This window comes from Epinephelus moara, chromosome 3, assembly GCF_006386435.1.
Source record: "Epinephelus moara isolate mb chromosome 3, YSFRI_EMoa_1.0, whole genome shotgun sequence".
NCBI classification, from domain to species: Eukaryota; Metazoa; Chordata; class Actinopteri; order Perciformes; family Serranidae; genus Epinephelus; species Epinephelus moara.
The window spans coordinates 7,270,091-7,286,359 of NC_065508.1; the positions used below are offsets into that span (position 1 = coordinate 7,270,091).

General features: G+C 39.1%; 1 protein-coding gene across 1 annotated transcript; it reads right to left on the reverse strand.

The window, feature by feature from the left end:
* Positions 1 to 6,560: 6,560 nt before the first annotated feature.
* Positions 6,561 to 11,035, reverse strand: irf1b (interferon regulatory factor 1b). The gene is made up of 10 exons (XM_050034223.1): positions 10,884 to 11,035; positions 10,090 to 10,182; positions 9,234 to 9,333; positions 8,961 to 9,128; positions 8,788 to 8,828; positions 8,541 to 8,673; positions 8,294 to 8,413; positions 8,134 to 8,162; positions 7,825 to 7,945; positions 6,561 to 7,351 (listed from the first exon to the last, which is right to left on the reverse strand). The coding sequence occupies exons 2-10, from the start codon at positions 10,174 to 10,176 to the stop codon at positions 7,245 to 7,247; spliced, it is 906 nt and encodes a 301-aa protein (XP_049890180.1). The 5' UTR covers positions 10,177 to 10,182; positions 10,884 to 11,035; the 3' UTR covers positions 6,561 to 7,244.
* Between the last annotated feature and the right edge of the window lie 5,234 nt (positions 11,036 to 16,269).

Below are 16,269 nucleotides of genomic sequence, written 5' to 3' on the forward strand. Positions count from 1 at the left end.
CACTTGTTTTTCTTAATTGACCCATGAACCCTGCTTTGTAATTGTACAGATGATTAAGGCGCACAGTTGCACCATCACTTTCCACCTGCACTTTGATCAAATCCCAGGCTGTCATTTTGACTTAAACCACTGATGATAACACACACTGAATAATAAGCAGTGTGTTTGAACGCCATAAAATCTAATCAGCTAATCAATTAATCAAGGAATTCCTAACACTCGAAATATAGGTTTAATTTAATTTAATTTAATTTCATTGTATGAATCAGGAAATAATAAAATACTACATTGTATTTACAGTGGAAGAAAATACAGTGAGAGTATGGGAATCATATTAATGAGTGGGCAATTTAGTAGAAAGGAGAAAAGAAATTACACTCAGGTGTTTTTGTAAATAGTATGTACAGGGTGCAGTACTGGGAAACAAAACTGGAGTCTGAGCAGAGCAGAGTATACAACACTGATATTCTGAGGAAAGATATATTTCACAGTTACAGTGGGGGTACAGCAGGATAACAAAATGGGTTTTGGAAAAATCTCTTGAAACTCAGATGGAGGGTTGACCTTACCAAATATAAATGTGACCAAAATTTACCAGCGTTCAGGTAAAGAAGTGTAGTTTGAGGGTAAAAAGCTTGAACAAAAGGAAACCCAATCACCAGAAGGAAATGTTGGCATTGAAGGTTTCTGCAAACCACAGGTACTTGCATGTTGTTATGTAGTCGATACACTGAAACTTCATGCTTCAACAACACTGTGGTTAATGCGTGGTTAGGTTTATGCACAAAAATCACATGGTTATGGTGAGGACAAGATCATGTTTTGGCTTGAAATACCCCGTTTGGGGGGGGGACAATCCCAGCAGTGAAAAGCAACGTCTTTTGCTGGCACTACGCCCGCCAAAAAGCCAATGGAAATGCAGCAATGACTTGTTGTTTGTTGGTCTCAAACAGTGGTCATACATTGTTAATATGATGCATTAGAAACATGGAAATGTAATGTATTAGTGGTTTTGCCATCATTTTCTTATGGCAATTAGGGAACTGGTTTAATGCTGTCTCACTGCCCTGGTTATTTTACCCACCAGCTCATGTTCTTTGGACTGACTCCACTTTATCTGCTGCTCCTTACACTAATGGATGAAGTATGATAAATACAAATTATTTTTTTCTTTGCTCATTGCTGTTATAAGGAAAAATTGCCCCACCAGACATCACAGAAGTCTGTCAATGCCTTCCTTTTTTTTTCTTAGTGCCGTTGTTGTATCTTTGACCTCTAGCTGCTTGTTTTGAGTTTACGTTGGCATTAAGTGGGTGCCATTATTTTCTTTTTGTGGTTACTACTGGTAGAACTTTTGCTCTATTTAGCAACTGAATGCAAAATTTGCTATCTCTTCGTGGATCTTCCACTTCATGACTCTTAAGTTATTTCAGATCAACACACTTCCTTGCAACTTTCCTCAAAGTTTTTCTCCTCTTTCTCTTTATTTGTTTTATCAAATTCTCATTGTGTGCTGTCAGATCTGCCAAAAATATCTGGAAGATTTGTAAATGTAACGTGTAAAGTTTTTCAAAATATCCAAACAAATGGGGGTGCTTTTAGTTGTAACCAAATAAAGCAACCATGTCAAGCACATGGGTGCTGCCAAAGATTTGAAATGTGCCATCTTTAGATGACAGATGTGTATCACAAATGTGAATATTTACATATATACAGTGCATAGATATTTGCAGGAATGTGTTTAATCATAAACCGTTTTCTTTTCTGATAGGTTAGAAATCTGCCTGGTACCCTCCATGTCTACATGTGCAGCAGAGGAAGGAAGACGAGATGGCCGCCTGTCTATTCAGGAACTGTATGTCTGAAACTAAGGCAGACACAGACTGTGGGATTAGTGCAAATACTATATATATTCAGCAAGAAAATATGGACATGCATGACCACTGAGGTTTAGGGTCAGTATTTATTGTGTTTCATATCCCTTTTTTCCAGTTTGTTCTGTCTGGAGTTTACCAACCTCAGGACTCGGGAACTGCCAATAAACATATATCTCCAATATACTGATTTAATATACAAATTAATTTTAGTTAAAACAAAATTAATTGAATATTATTTTTATCTAATACATATGCTTGGCTGCTGTTGACCTGCTATTTTATAGTGCCAGATGAAAAAACAAACAGAGACGTCATAAACTGAACAAAAGGGGTAATTCATATAGTTATTGAACGTTTAACGTACAGTTGCAAAGCATCAACCTGACTTCTGTTTGATTAGTGAATGATTAATTTGCTATTTAGCCTGCTGCTTAGCCACTCAGTCACAGTATTTTAAAGCGAATGCACTGTATGCTCATGTACAATAACATCAGAGCAAGAAATGAAACTGCCATGAATAACCAGTGTTTTTATAAAAATGAAATAAAGCTTAATGTTGGAAGTTATGGTTTGATGATGAAAGTGTGTATCTGTGCTATTATTCATATTTTATAATAAAACTATACATTTCTGAAGTAAGTATTTATTTGCACCTGACATGTTTTATTTCATTTATCCTTTATTTAGACAGGTAGTCTCATTGAGACGCAGGGGCTCATACTCAAGAGTTCTAGTCAAGACATATATAAGTGGAAGTCTGTGAGTGATTAAAAGTAAAAAGAAAGTAAATTAAAAGTAAGATTTTTTTGTTACCAATTTATTTTTGAGTGAAAAGCCATATTTATCTTCAGCCAATGGTGGCAGGTGTACAAAGAGCAGGATCATGAAACCAGAACTTCAGGTTTGCCTCCAGACTCCTGTCTCGTGTTAAGGCAACAAGAGCACTTCGGTTTAGGTTAGGGAACATCTTGATATTGGTTATATTTTAATATAAAAAATATAATAAAGACTCTTGTCTTATGTTTAGGCATCAGATCCATGTGTTTTTGGTTAAATATTTATTTAAAAGGTGGTTAAAAAATGCTGCTGTAGTCAGAAATGGGCAAAAATACATCAAAATATATTTTGATACAAAATACAAAATACCCCTCAAATAAAGGTATCAAAAAAAATGTATTTTGTATTTTCAAATATAGAAAATACTTTTTTTCTTTTTCTTTTTAGCAGCGACCGGCAGCTCTATCAGCCACTCTGACCCGTCACTCTGTCGGCCGGTTGGTTGGTCGGTTGGTCCACAAAGCTTTTCATGAATAACTCAAAGTCCTTGACCAAAAATGCTCAAAATTTACATGCTGCTGGGGCGTCAGTGGCTTAGTGGTAGAGCAGGCGCCCCATGTACAAGGCTGTTGCCGCAGCGGCCTGGGTTCGACTCCAGCCTGTGGCCCTTTGCTGCATGTCTCTCCCTCTCTCTCTCCCCCTTTCACACTTCACTATCCTATCAATTAAAGGCAAAAAATGCCCATAAAAAAATCTTTAAAAATTTTTTTTTACATGAATTACATGCTGCAATTAGAGACCACAAGTAACTATGCCAGAAAGAACAACCATGATTCATCCATTAATGACGTGATAGTAGCAAATTTGGTCGCAGCTGTTGCAAATTTGCGCTTGTTTTCTCACAGTTTGGTATAGCAGAGTATTCAGGTTTGAAACAGAAACACTGGCTATGCACTAGCCTAGACAGCATGCTAGTGTTATTAGCATGTTAGCATCGATCGCTAGCTTTGTTAAACACTGGCTATGCATCGCTAGCTTGATATTATAACTATCATCACCATGTTTATTGTTATACAATAGGCTATGTCGCCAGACCCAGACATAAATCATACATCAAGCCAGTTGACATCTGTCACACTGAACTTGGAAGACGTGAGCAGCAAGGTAGTCTACTGGTAGTGTGGGTCCATCCGGTGAGCAAAAAGATACTGTAGCTACTGTAGCTAGTTAACTTGTTTGCTGTCTAACTTGGAGCCTTTGGAGCCCTGTGTTCAACTTTTTTCAAATGAAAAAGAGAAGAAAAAGCTAGGGACATGTAGGCTACCCTAAAGTATTATTTATTGATTCAGACAACTTTATTGATCCCATGTGCGGCAGTTCATTTGTAGCATAGGCCTACTCATCCCAAGCATCAACCACAACATACAATTTCCTATGTTATGCACAGTCCAGTAAAACAGACCACTAGGTAATTGAAGGGCACTTTGAATGGCCCAAGTTTAAAAAAACATATAGATAAAAATATTTAAAAAAAAAAAAAAAAAGTAAAAAATATTGTTACATCCAATATTATAGGAAATGTGTAGCCTATTATTTTTGTTTTTTGATTCTTGGAGAAAGTATTTTGAGTATTTTAAATACAAAATTACTCCACTCACAAGTATTTTGTTACAAATTACATTTGCTTTTTATCGGCCTTATTACAATGTAATTGAAATATGTATTTTAAATACAAGTAATAGAAATACTGCCCATCCCTGGCCTTGCTTTGCATTTTTCCCTCAAAACTAATAAAGCAAAAGTATTTTAAATCCAGCGTGGTTTACATCCACGTTTGCTAGCAGTCGTTGTCTTCACTGATTTTACTGGTGCAATGCTGCATTTTTTGGCCTCTTACCGCTACAAGTTGATCAGTGGAATTGTGTAATAAAATTGGCAGGAGTGTGTATTGACCTGGAAAAAAAATACAAAAAATCTGAACAATTAAAAATGTATAGATTTGAGGTGGGAGGGGGAACTTTAAAGGGTGTGTGACCTCTTAACCTCTACAATCTTAGCAACGGCCCTGTCTTTTATATACTATATTACTGGATGCATTAATGCATACGCAGAATTTTACTGGTGTAGACGATCAGATTGGAGCAAATGTAACTATTCTGAATGTAATCTGTTTTCTATCTCATCTGAATTTATACTGTAGCTATTACAGATGTCCAATACATGTAGTGGAGTACAATATTTTGGAGTAGAAGTTCAAAGTACCATTAAATAGAAATATTCAAGTAAAATACAAGTACCTAAAATGTGGACTACTATTGGACCACTTTTCACCAACACTCAGTAATAATGCTGATTAAAAAAGGGGTTGTATGTAAGGAGGAGACACCTGTTTGTCCAGTGGCAATAACCTCAACAGACAAGAGTGCAATGCAAAACAGCAGCTCCTGCTTTGAACAAAGGGCTGCAGTTGTAATTACAGACACCCTGGTGTTCACAAACTACTTGAATAGCAAGCAGTCAAGCTTTTATTGGCAGCATTACGTTAGTGCCCTGCCTTGCCTTTTTGTCCTGAACTTTGTTGAGAGGCATTTCAGGAAGTGTGTCAGTTAGAAATAGAGCAAGCAGTTCAAGGAAACGATCAAGATCTTATAGACACATGAGCACAGCTGAAGAAATAATAAAATGTAGTCAGTCACACTCAAGCACATGCTGCACATACAGCAGCATCTGAAACAATCCAGACATCTCTTAAAAGATCCAGATTTAAAACTTTAATTTTATTCAATGGGGTGAGACGTTCAGGTTGTAAAGTCAATTGTGATGAAAAAAATACATGCATAAAAGCTGAATCCATTCTGCTTCTAATCTTAAAATCTACTAGGAAATGTGTGACTTTCCCCACAGAAGGCCTCACACACAAATAGTTTCTTTGTGGCACATTCTCAGCTACCATCTCCTTGTTATCATCGCATTTCCATTTTACAACTGGATTAACAAGTCTACTTGTGCAGGTTAACGTCATCAACAAACACCTGGACAAATCCGGGAAGATTCCTGCGATGAATGAAAAGAATCTCGCTCTTCAGTGTGCTCTGCCAGCTCAGCGGTTTGTTATAAAAGAAAATGACAGCTGCTAAAAATATGTAGACGTCTTTATCAAGTCAGTCAAAATCCAGGCTTGATTCCTCACACCCTTCATCTTAATGTTACTTGTTGTCATTAACACTGTGTGTAATGTCAGCATGCATGACGAAAGTGCATTACACAACAGCATTACTTCCTCATAATTTGTGGGGATTATAGGGGAACCCCAGATGGGGAAGGACAAATAATTAATGCAACTACTTACTATTTGTCTACCTAATAACAAAACACCATGTGTTAATCAATAATATAATTTATTGCAGTAACAGGCCAGATGCAGGACAACTCTTCCTCTCTGTCATGACGTCCTCACCGAGTGTTTTGTGGAAAAACTAGTTTATCTCACAGCACACTTTGTTAAAATGAGAATGTTTTTATTTTGCTCTCCAAACTTGTAAACCCAGTTTGACCTGTATGCAATAAGGTTAAAAATAAAATACTTAAAAGAGCTGTTGTGTTGTTTAAAATACATTTCTGAACTTTTTAAGACTTTGTTTTGGTACTTAGTGATATTAAAATATTCCAATGAGACAGTTTATTTGCCACTGGAAGGAAATTTGTTGGTCAGAGCAGGGATCGCTCACATATCAGGGCTGCTCAGGCTTGTCTTGGTCCGCTTCCTTCCTCCAGCAAGGCTTATCCGTGCCAATATTAGGCTTAAAAACATCTGGTCAGAGTCGTGCGTTTTAACCACAGCAGAGCAGAGTCATTCATCTCTGCACACATAAATTTACAGCCCTTCACAATAAAGACACATAATCATTCACATTAAGATTTTTTATTTTTTATATAAAAAAAAAACAACAAACACAAACAAAAACTATGTACAGAAATTGTTTTCCACCTGCCTTGAGTGAAAACCTGTAAGATTTTGAAGTAGAGCTTCAACCAGAAGTTAAGACAAACGTATCCTCATCCCTTAAACTGAAGTTAACTTGTTTACATAACGGAAAAAATAGATTTCACATGATATATTTGAGCATAATGAATAAGAAAATCTGCATTTCTGAGGTGAGTATTATCTACCTTGTATGTATCCACATAAGTCCACAATGTCTGTGCTAATACAACTCAACACAAAAAAAGCTGAGCACCAAAATGCCTTGAACCAGCCAATAACATAGAAAATGAACAGCATGTGAGTTTTCCTAACACATCAGTGCACTTCATATCTTCTCTTCATGGCTTCATACAGAGGTTGAGGGAGATGAGGAAAAGCTCTCTGAACTGCTACGGATCGTCACCGCACACAGGTGAGGACGGGGAGCGGGTGTTAGCTTAGAGTGTGGTGGAGACAGCTCATCACGGACTGGAGGGATGATGATGATGATGATGATGATGGTGTTGAGTTAACTGGGAGGAGGGCTCAAAAAGGGAGGCTGGGGGGCAGGATGTGCTTTTTAAAAAAAGTCCAAAGTGTCAGAGCACTGTCCGAGCCTGAAGATCTCAGAGCAAGGGCATCTGGTGACAAAAGCTGTTCCAGAGGTCGTCTGTGGGATTTGTGATGCCTGCGCCCAAAGTTATGTACTCAGGTATGTCGTCTAGTTCTTCAACTGTAAGACAAACACGGAAAAACAAAGGTCAGGATGGCGAAGAACATATCTTAAATTATTAAACACTATGTATTTCAAAAAGTGACATTCAAGTGTTATAAATTTGGCCTGTGGACTGTAGTCTAATGCAAAGCTATTACGCTGAATTGTGGGAAATGTAGGATGCAGCATTTTTGATCCTTAAAAGTCAGGTTATCTCAAATTTGACCCTAATTTTGTTAACCTATTGCTCATGTGTGCAATGCTATATCATCAGAGCCCCCCTTTAATTTGTCACTTCACTTGACTTCACTAAATTAGCATTTTGGAATAAAGTGTTCAATTATGTTTGAGAAATACTAACTAAGTGTGTTTCACCTGAACAAACCCTTGCAGAAACACACATTTATATCTAGATTTTTCTGAAGGGCACAAATGTCGCAGATGGATTTGGAGGCAGTTGTCCATCTGACCCATCAACTTGTAACATTTACCTGAAGATGCTGATTCACTCCACTGGCTCCCTGGACTGGTGCATGCTTCATTGCTCAGGAACCCCTTGCCGTCTAAACTGCTTGACATCCAGTTTGTTTCTTTCTCCAGTTGCTGGCAAATCTGAAAGAACAACACTGGACTGAGTATGGCTATAATATTCTGAGCCACTTTCCCCACACCAAACAGTCTTATATTATTGTTGGGGGCTATTAATACACATGCCAAACAGGCAGAATAAGACAAACATGGGTATTCCTGTCAATGAAAAATGCATGCAGATAAGAGTGGGAGCCAGAGGCAATGCTTACCTGGATAATGTCGTCAGTATAGTCGAACTCTGGAAGGCCGCAGCGAAGGGAGAGGAAGAGAAAAAGAAGGGATTGTGAGTACGGCACTGTGATGTCAATCTATTTGTTTGAATTCCTAAACGATTTCTTATCAAGTATGCCATATGTGATGTTGTCTTACCAGTGCTGTGCTCAGGTGAAACTTCGAATTTGTGGCAGAAGTTGGTTGGAAAGCTCTCAGGGCCGATCTCAACTGACAAAGACCAGTCAGGAACTTCAGACGTAGACACATATGTGAAATCTGCAAAGACAAACAAGAGCATTTAATACACTGGCAAATTTATTCCTAACATACTGTGACCTTAAATTAAATGAAATAAAATTACTGCTCAAGTTGATTCTTCAACTATCCGTATTTTCTTCCTCACCTTGCTGCTCTGTGTGCACTGTGCTGTCGACTGTGTTCTCCTGAGTGGAGAAAGTTTCCTCTGGCATTGACTCGTCCATGGGAGACTGAGCTTCGCTGCAGTCTGTGTCTTCCTCCACCTTGATCATTGAGCTCTGCAGAGAAGGATGAGGTCACAATCTGTGAGATTTAGGAGCCAGACATCTGCAGCTGTATGTTGAGCTATTGCACCAATATCATTATGGTCATTAGCTATCTGCAGTATTTACCTTCTTCCTTGTCTTTGCCTCCTTTGCTTTGCTTCGTTTATCTGTGCAGATGAGAGAAAAACATTTGGGTCACTCAAACAGCTCATCGTTTGATGACGAAAAAAAAGATCAGCAGCCGCTGCACACCAGTGTTAATACGTATTTGCTTGCTCGCTTCCTGTCAGTTGTCTCACCTCTAGATTTTGGGCTGGCAGGCAGCATCCTGAAGACACGCACAGCTTGGTGGCCTTTGTTAACGCTCCTGTCTTTCACCTCCTCAATGTCAGGCAGTGAGTTCATTGCACAGCGGAAGTTGGCTTTCCATGTCTTTGGGTCGCAGACCTGACCTTCCACGTATTTCCCTGCAAAATGCACAATTAGTTTTATACCTTCTTTCGTTCACAAAAAAAGTAGAAGAATTTTCTGCGTAGTCTGCAAAGTTTGTGTGCCTATTCATGCTTGCTCACCTGTGTGGATGGCCCACTGCTTGAACAGACTTGCATCCTTGTCCAGCTCCCAGCCGTGGCGAGCCGCATGCTTCCAGGGGATTGAGAACATCGTCTTATCCTGGAAAATACAAAAGGAAATGCTGAGTTGGAACGAAGGTTCAACGTAGAATAAACACAAATATGAGTGCATACTTTCAAATTTTGCAAGAGGCTGCCATTCAAATGGAGCATCCAACTTGTGGGCTACTGTTAGCAGTTTTCTACTGTGTGGCCTTAAATTATGTAAAAATCTTATTTGCATAGCACAGTCGCAGCAGCCACAGAAGGAAAGAACACACACCAAACAAGTTTTAGTCTTTATTTAAAGACTGAACCACGGTTGGTCACATAAGGTTAAGATTCGTAATTTCTCTTTGAGGTGTTTGGCCCATCTCCCTCTCACAGATAAAGTAGTGCTGTAACATCTGTGAGTTAGAGACCCAACTTGGGTTACAGCCAACTCTTAACTTCTTTTTTCACATGCTTGTAATGCCAAAGGGTGTTTGTTGTAAAAGGCTGCCAGATGTCTTCCTTTTCATAAAGACTCTACTATTGCAATTTATTTTCATCTGTTCAGCACCAAAACCCATCCCAACGGTGCTTCAAACAAACAACTCTAAGAGTAGCATGCAAATATTGCGTGGTCAGCAAGGGAACAAACATCAAATAAAGACACGTGCAGCCTTGCAGATCACTTCCCTTATCAATAAAGGTGACGCCCGCGCCCTACAACAAAAACATTTCGGTCTGTTTCTGTTCTCATTTTTTAATATGCCGACTACACACTCTCAGCAATTTAACCAATCCAGTTTGTCTAAGGAGGAAATTGTCTCACCTTGTCCACCCAATTCAGACCCGAGACTGCCTTTGACTCGATCTGCTGCTCCAGCCATGGCCTCATCCTCATCCTTGACACGGGCATGTTTGCCTAAAATATACAGCAACAGAGGGAAGGAGTCATAAGATGGGAGAGAAATGCAGTGTTTGATATGAATCCACTCCCGCATCTGTCTCACGGTAGATTTATCGCTGCCTGCTGGCGGGGCAAGGGGAGGGTTCACGGCCAGGGCATGCAGGCGAACAGGGGGGCGTTCACATCGTAGGAGTGAGCACTACTTATGAAGGTCACAGTAGACCCAACCTGGTTGGACTTAAGTGGCTTTTGCATTCACGAAGGCATTCAAATACACACGGACTTAATTTTTTTTTCTTTCTGTGGGGGGGCGGGAGATCTTGCATTTGACCTTATCCAATCTGTGGGCATTTGGAGACGTGCGCTCAAAGACCCGCTTTGCTCGGGGAGACCACACACCTCCTCCTGCACTGCTGCATGCATACCATACACACAGCTTCAAAAAAAGTCACTTAATCTCTGTTCAGTTAACTCCTGTCGATAAATAACAGTCCGTCTGAATGCATGGTGCGCAAAAACAACGTAAAGTTTCCCATCCACAAAATGTAAACGCATCACAACATTAGTAATTTAAGGATGTCAGAGGCTACAAACAACTTAATATTCATATATAAGTATTTCAGATTTACAGTATTTATTGTTAAAAACAGCAAAAGGTTTAACTCAAAGTCATTCCAATGCAAGTAGAAGTGATGAATGAATTTCAAATCACTTACAGACTTTGCTTGTTCTATGATCCGTAAGAGGAAAAATGCACAAGAATAGTCCGATAGGTCAGGGTTTGCTCCAGAGAAGCTTCTCCTGGTCTTTGTGTTATCCACTTGTCGACCTGTCTTGATCAGAAGCGGGTTCTGTGAGCCAGTAGAAGACCAGCGCTGTTTTATATGCTAGTGTTATCAGGGTTTTCCCCGGCTGGGAGACGTACTACACACTGTAAAAAAATATCCACCCCACTTTTTTCTAAAACCATGTCAACTAAAAATTCTGTTTTCATTGAGCAGTTGAACGCTTTTCTTTGTATCACTTGGCATGTTTATAGCGTTGCAACTTCATGCATGCAATACACCACGTCTACTCTTCCCAAAAAAGTGGTTTGAAGACACAAATATAGAAATGAAGTTAAGCTGGGGTGGACATTTTTTGCAGCGTGCAGGCGCATGCGCAGCTCACAGACCCATTCAGCGGCAGCAGAGCATTTTCCGAGAAATCACGCTGTTAGATGCAAGACGGAAGTTTATAACAAGGGTTGATTGCAGAGGATCGCAGCACGTAGACCAGACCAACACACACACACACACACACACCCACACCCACACCCACACACACTTTGAATGAGCCAACACATCTGTCACTCTCATGTTTGTTTTTCTTTATATTTAGGATTGAACAGTTTTTGCAGACTTTTCAACTCAGCCTCTTATTGCAAAAGTTTTAATATTTGCAAGTGCTGTCACACATTGATTTTAAATCTAAGGATGACATAATATAGAGTATGACAGGCTGTGGTTTATTATCATATATTAATGTGTCATAAAGCCTACCGCACATAGTTGCAACTAATAATAATAATAATAAGAAGAGGAAGAATATGTTTTAGTGTAGTACCTATTATTATTATTATTATTATTATTATTATCATTGTTTTAGTGTAGTACCTATTATTATTATTATTATTATTATTATTATCATTATTATTATTATTATTATTGTTGTTGTTGATTATAATAATAATGATATTCTTTTTAGTATTAGTAGCAGTAGTAGTCACAGAATCTGTAATATCAGTCTGAAGAGATTCTGCAAAGTGTATTTTATTGAAATAAGAATATGCATGGAAATTATCATAAATATCAACCCACCTGCACACACACACACACACACACACACACACCCACACACACACGCATCCAAGCCAGGCATGACAAACATGTGCATGGGACCAGCCCTTTAGTATAAACAGCTCCTCAGCAGAGAAGTCAGGCATTTACAAGAAATGGTGTAGTAATTTCAGTCACCAGAGGGGGCAGTGTAGCACAGGCATGTCTTGTGATGATCTGGCGCGAAGATGACACAATGCAGGGACAGAAGCCGTAATAACACGCGGAAGTAGCAGTTACAGCAGCAGCTGTGTGGGCACAGACCATAGCACAGACAGTAAGACAGGTGACAGCTTTTTACGCACGTTATCATTTACATGTGTTATAATAATTCACCCAGGCTTCATGAAATGTTTAAAAATAAACCAGTGCGTGCACAAGACTGCAGCTGGGTGAGAGACATGACACCACATGTATATGTTATACTTATAAATCCAGGTGCTTGATCCCCTCACAGTTTGCACCTAATAAACACACATGTTATACACCAGTATCAATGCACACACAGCTCTCACGCTTAATGTGCATATGGGAACCCCCACACCACTGTTATCGCTGCTGCCGGCGCTGGCCATCTAGGGGCTTCCCGCGTGCTGTGTTTGCGCGCTCGCGCCGGCGTGGTGCGTGCAACAAACAGGCTCGGCCGCGCGCCCGCGCCTGGAGAGGAGTAGCAGGGAGTTTTCCTGCGGAGTTTTCACCGGCACTGAGCCTGTGGGTTTTCCCAATGAAAGCACAAATCTGGATTCGTGGGGGAATATCATCCCCATTTTCCCACCGATTATTGTTTTCAGCTCCCTGCTGATGAATTATGGCAGCACAGAGAGACACATGTGAATTAGCCCGGAGGAATTCACTGTGATGACTGACTCAATACATGCAACTGTGAAGTGTTTATTCTCAGGTTATCATGTGTTGTATTTTCAGTTCAGTCACTAGAATTTATTTATTTTAAAAAAGCATTAATTTTTTGAGCAATAGTCTAAAGTTGTGGCACCAAACCTGCAGACAGGCGTCTCCAAACTGGCTGCAAGATAAGTTTGAGGGGTCACATGGTGATTAATCAAAGAGGAGAAAAAGAAAACACTCAATATTTTTGCTGACTTTTCTCTAATAATTCATGTTCCCCTGCAAAGTAGTAAATAATTTTAGCCTTCCACATCTGTAAAATGTGTAAACAAAACAATTTGGCACATGGCAGATAAACAAAGTTTGGGAGCCACTGTATACTGTAACAGTTAGAGCTTTCCAGTGGTAACATGCAATTGATTCAAACACACATCTGTTATTTTTATTAATATATTTAAAATGCAAGTCGAACAATATCCAGTAACTAAATTTATTTGTTTTTGGTTTGTCCATTGTCATTTCTATCAGCACATTTAAAACTGTAAGCAAACTAACAGAAATATGTAATGTAATCGATACCCAGCATTTAACTTCTTGTCAGTGTGTAACAGGCTGTTAGTGCATCACTCAAAGGACAGAACAAATGAAGATGGCTTGACTTGATCTCTTGTCCTGCTAAAGAGCTGATTTCATGCTGGTCTTTGGCCCCCTTCCAAACAGAAATTGCCAGCACGCCATCATCTAGAAATACAATGACACCGGCCTGCTCACCATTTCCCATAATCCTGGGATTATTAGGCCACATTAGCCTTAAACCAGAGATTGTGTGTTTTGTATTGTCCTTTGATTAACTGCATTTAAGGTGTTTTCACACCCACAGTGACAAAGTCCTGAACGTTTTATTGCACCTTTATGATAGTGATTCTGATTATTTAGGCCACCTGCATGGATAAGACAGTAATTTGAGGCTTTGAGATGAGACAAGCAGCTTGAGCATCCAATCTCCCCCTGGACCATCTGCTTTAAAAGCTCACTGACACTGGATCAAGTCAAAGCCTTCGTTAGTTAGCTTGCAATTACACTGTGACCTCATGCAGGGTGGGGGAGTGTGAGGGCGTCTCCAGCGGGCTGAATATCTAAATATAATATCTGAACCCGTTGGATCTGATTTTCATGGGAAATTTGTCTTTTTCTCTTGAATCATGACGCATTTGTGTTGCTCATTTATAACAATAGTTATGAATGAGTGGATTATGAGACATTGGCCCTCTGGGCACAGTTATGTTCACAGACAGGCTTCACCACCTCTCCTACACAGGACTGGAAACACACACATAGACGTGCGTGTGTCATTGTGTGTCTTTTTGGTTGTTTTGTGTTGAGCAGACCTAATGATCATTTTGTGTCCTTTAGATCATTTTGCTTCCCTTCATAGTTGTTTTGTGCCTCTTTTTGTTCATTTTGTGGACCCCTCATAGTCATTTTGTGTCCCTTTTTTGCTTGTTTTGTTTCTCCTTGTAGTCATTTTGTGTCTCTTTTTTTGTCCATTTTGTGTCTCTTTCTTGTTGTTCTGTGTCTCCTTGTAGTCATTTTGTGTCTCTTTTTTGTCCATTTCGTGTCTCTTTCTGGTTGTTTTGTGTCTCCTTGTAGTCATTTTGTGTCTCTTGGTTGTTTCGTACCTTTTTGTTAATTGTGTCTCCGTGTAGTTATTCTGTGTTTTCTGTGGTTGTTTTGTGTCTCTTTCTTCTTGTTTTGTGTCTCCCTGTAGTCATTTGTGTCTCCTTGTAGTCATTCTTGTCTTCCTGTAGTCATTTTGTGTCACTATTTGGATGTTTTGTGTCTCTTTTTGTTCATTTTTGTCTCTTTTTTTTCATTTTGTGTGTCATCATCTAGTCATCTGTGTCTCCTTATAGTCACTTTGTGTCTTTTTTGCTTGTTTCGTCATGTTGTGTCATTTTGTGTCTCTTTCTGTTTGTTTTGTGTCTCCTTGTTGTCATTTGTGTCTTTTTTTGGTTGTTTAGTCTCCTTGTGTCATTTTGTGTCTTTATGGTTGTTTTGTGTCTCCTTGTAGTCATTCTGTGTCTCTTTTTGGTTGTTTGTACTTATTCTGCGTCTTTTGTTCGTTTTGTGTCTCTTTGCAGTTCCTCTGCATCTCTTGGTTGTCTTTTTGCGTCTCCTCCTGGTCGGCAAGTGTTCATGTAAGTGACATTTTGCAGGCGGTCCCATGGGCCTGTGCTCCGTACAACCATTCAGTAATCCATCCATGTGGCAATGTAGCACAATAGTGTCAGTTTGATTTAACGTGTTTCTATTTTTGGATGCAGGCCTTGCAGCCTTTCCATCACCTCCTAATGGCTGAGGTTGTTTTGTGTGTATGTTTTTAAATCAAACCCCACAGGTTTTTTTAATTATTATTTTCCTGTGTTGTTGAATTATATTTGGTTGACATTTCTATTTCTCTCCTGCCTCAGTGGTTGTTTTCACCCTCTGTTTTTTCCTCAGTTATGAAATATTTGCCACATTAGACCCCTTAGACTTACCTGCCAAAGCACCAAGGGAATATAGGAAGAAAATTGTATTAAATGAACACTGTCTTTATTTTCCTCTATGATTAGTAGTTGCTACATAACTCAAAACACAGTTATTTCCAGGAAACTAACTGGAAATTTTGGACCCCATAAAATAAAGTATTACTGGTATAAAGGACAAAATGTCATCAAATGAGATAGAGGAATCAGACTTCTCCAATATCAAGGCTTTTATGTCCCATAATTTCACATTCCATAGTTTGTGACTCAGGTGGAGAGAGGGAGGGAGAAAAAGAAAGGTGGAAAAAAGAGGGAGGATTTAGGTGAAGGAAGAGAAAGGCAAGGTGAAGCAGATGTAAATCAAAGAGGTGAAAAAAGTGCTGAAAATATAATATTTAAATAGTTTCTGCAGTATATGACATGAGTTAATGTGAAGTTTCATAAAAGACACTAACATCCCTCAGGCCACTCAGAAGCAAATTACATCATCTCTGCAGGTTTGACCCAAACCGGCCTGCTGATGTTTAAAGTCTAGCACCCCCATCAGTCCAATATGTGTACTGTTTGTGAATCCCCCAGCACAGTGACATCATGTACCGTGCTTTGTGAGATCATCACGAGCAGACTGGTTTCGTCTGAGATGTTGCTGTTTGAGTTGAAATTTTCATAAGTAACCATTAGCAAGTAATAGGTAGTGTTGGGAATACTACCAAAACCACATCTAAATAAATATTTTGCATTCAAAATTACACTTAAATAAAAATACAGAAGTTTTATAATCTAAATTAACTTAAGATTAAATTCATTTTTCAGACTTTAATCTTTTTATTTTGTGAAATACTGGAGGCTTT

Excerpts from the sequence above, each read along its gene's own strand:
- irf1b (XM_050034223.1), bottom strand. The coding sequence starts at position 10,176 with ATGCCCGTGTCAAGGATGAGGATGAGGCCATGGCTGGAGCAGCAGATC. Across the intron at positions 9,129-9,233 it reads GCAGTGGGCCATCCACACAG|GGAAATACGTGGAAGGTCAG; the intron begins GTGAGCAAGCAT and ends TGCATTTTGCAG. Across the intron at positions 8,163-8,293 it reads TTCACCTGAGCACAGCACTG|AGTTCGACTATACTGACGAC; the intron begins GTAAGACAACAT and ends GCGGCCTTCCAG.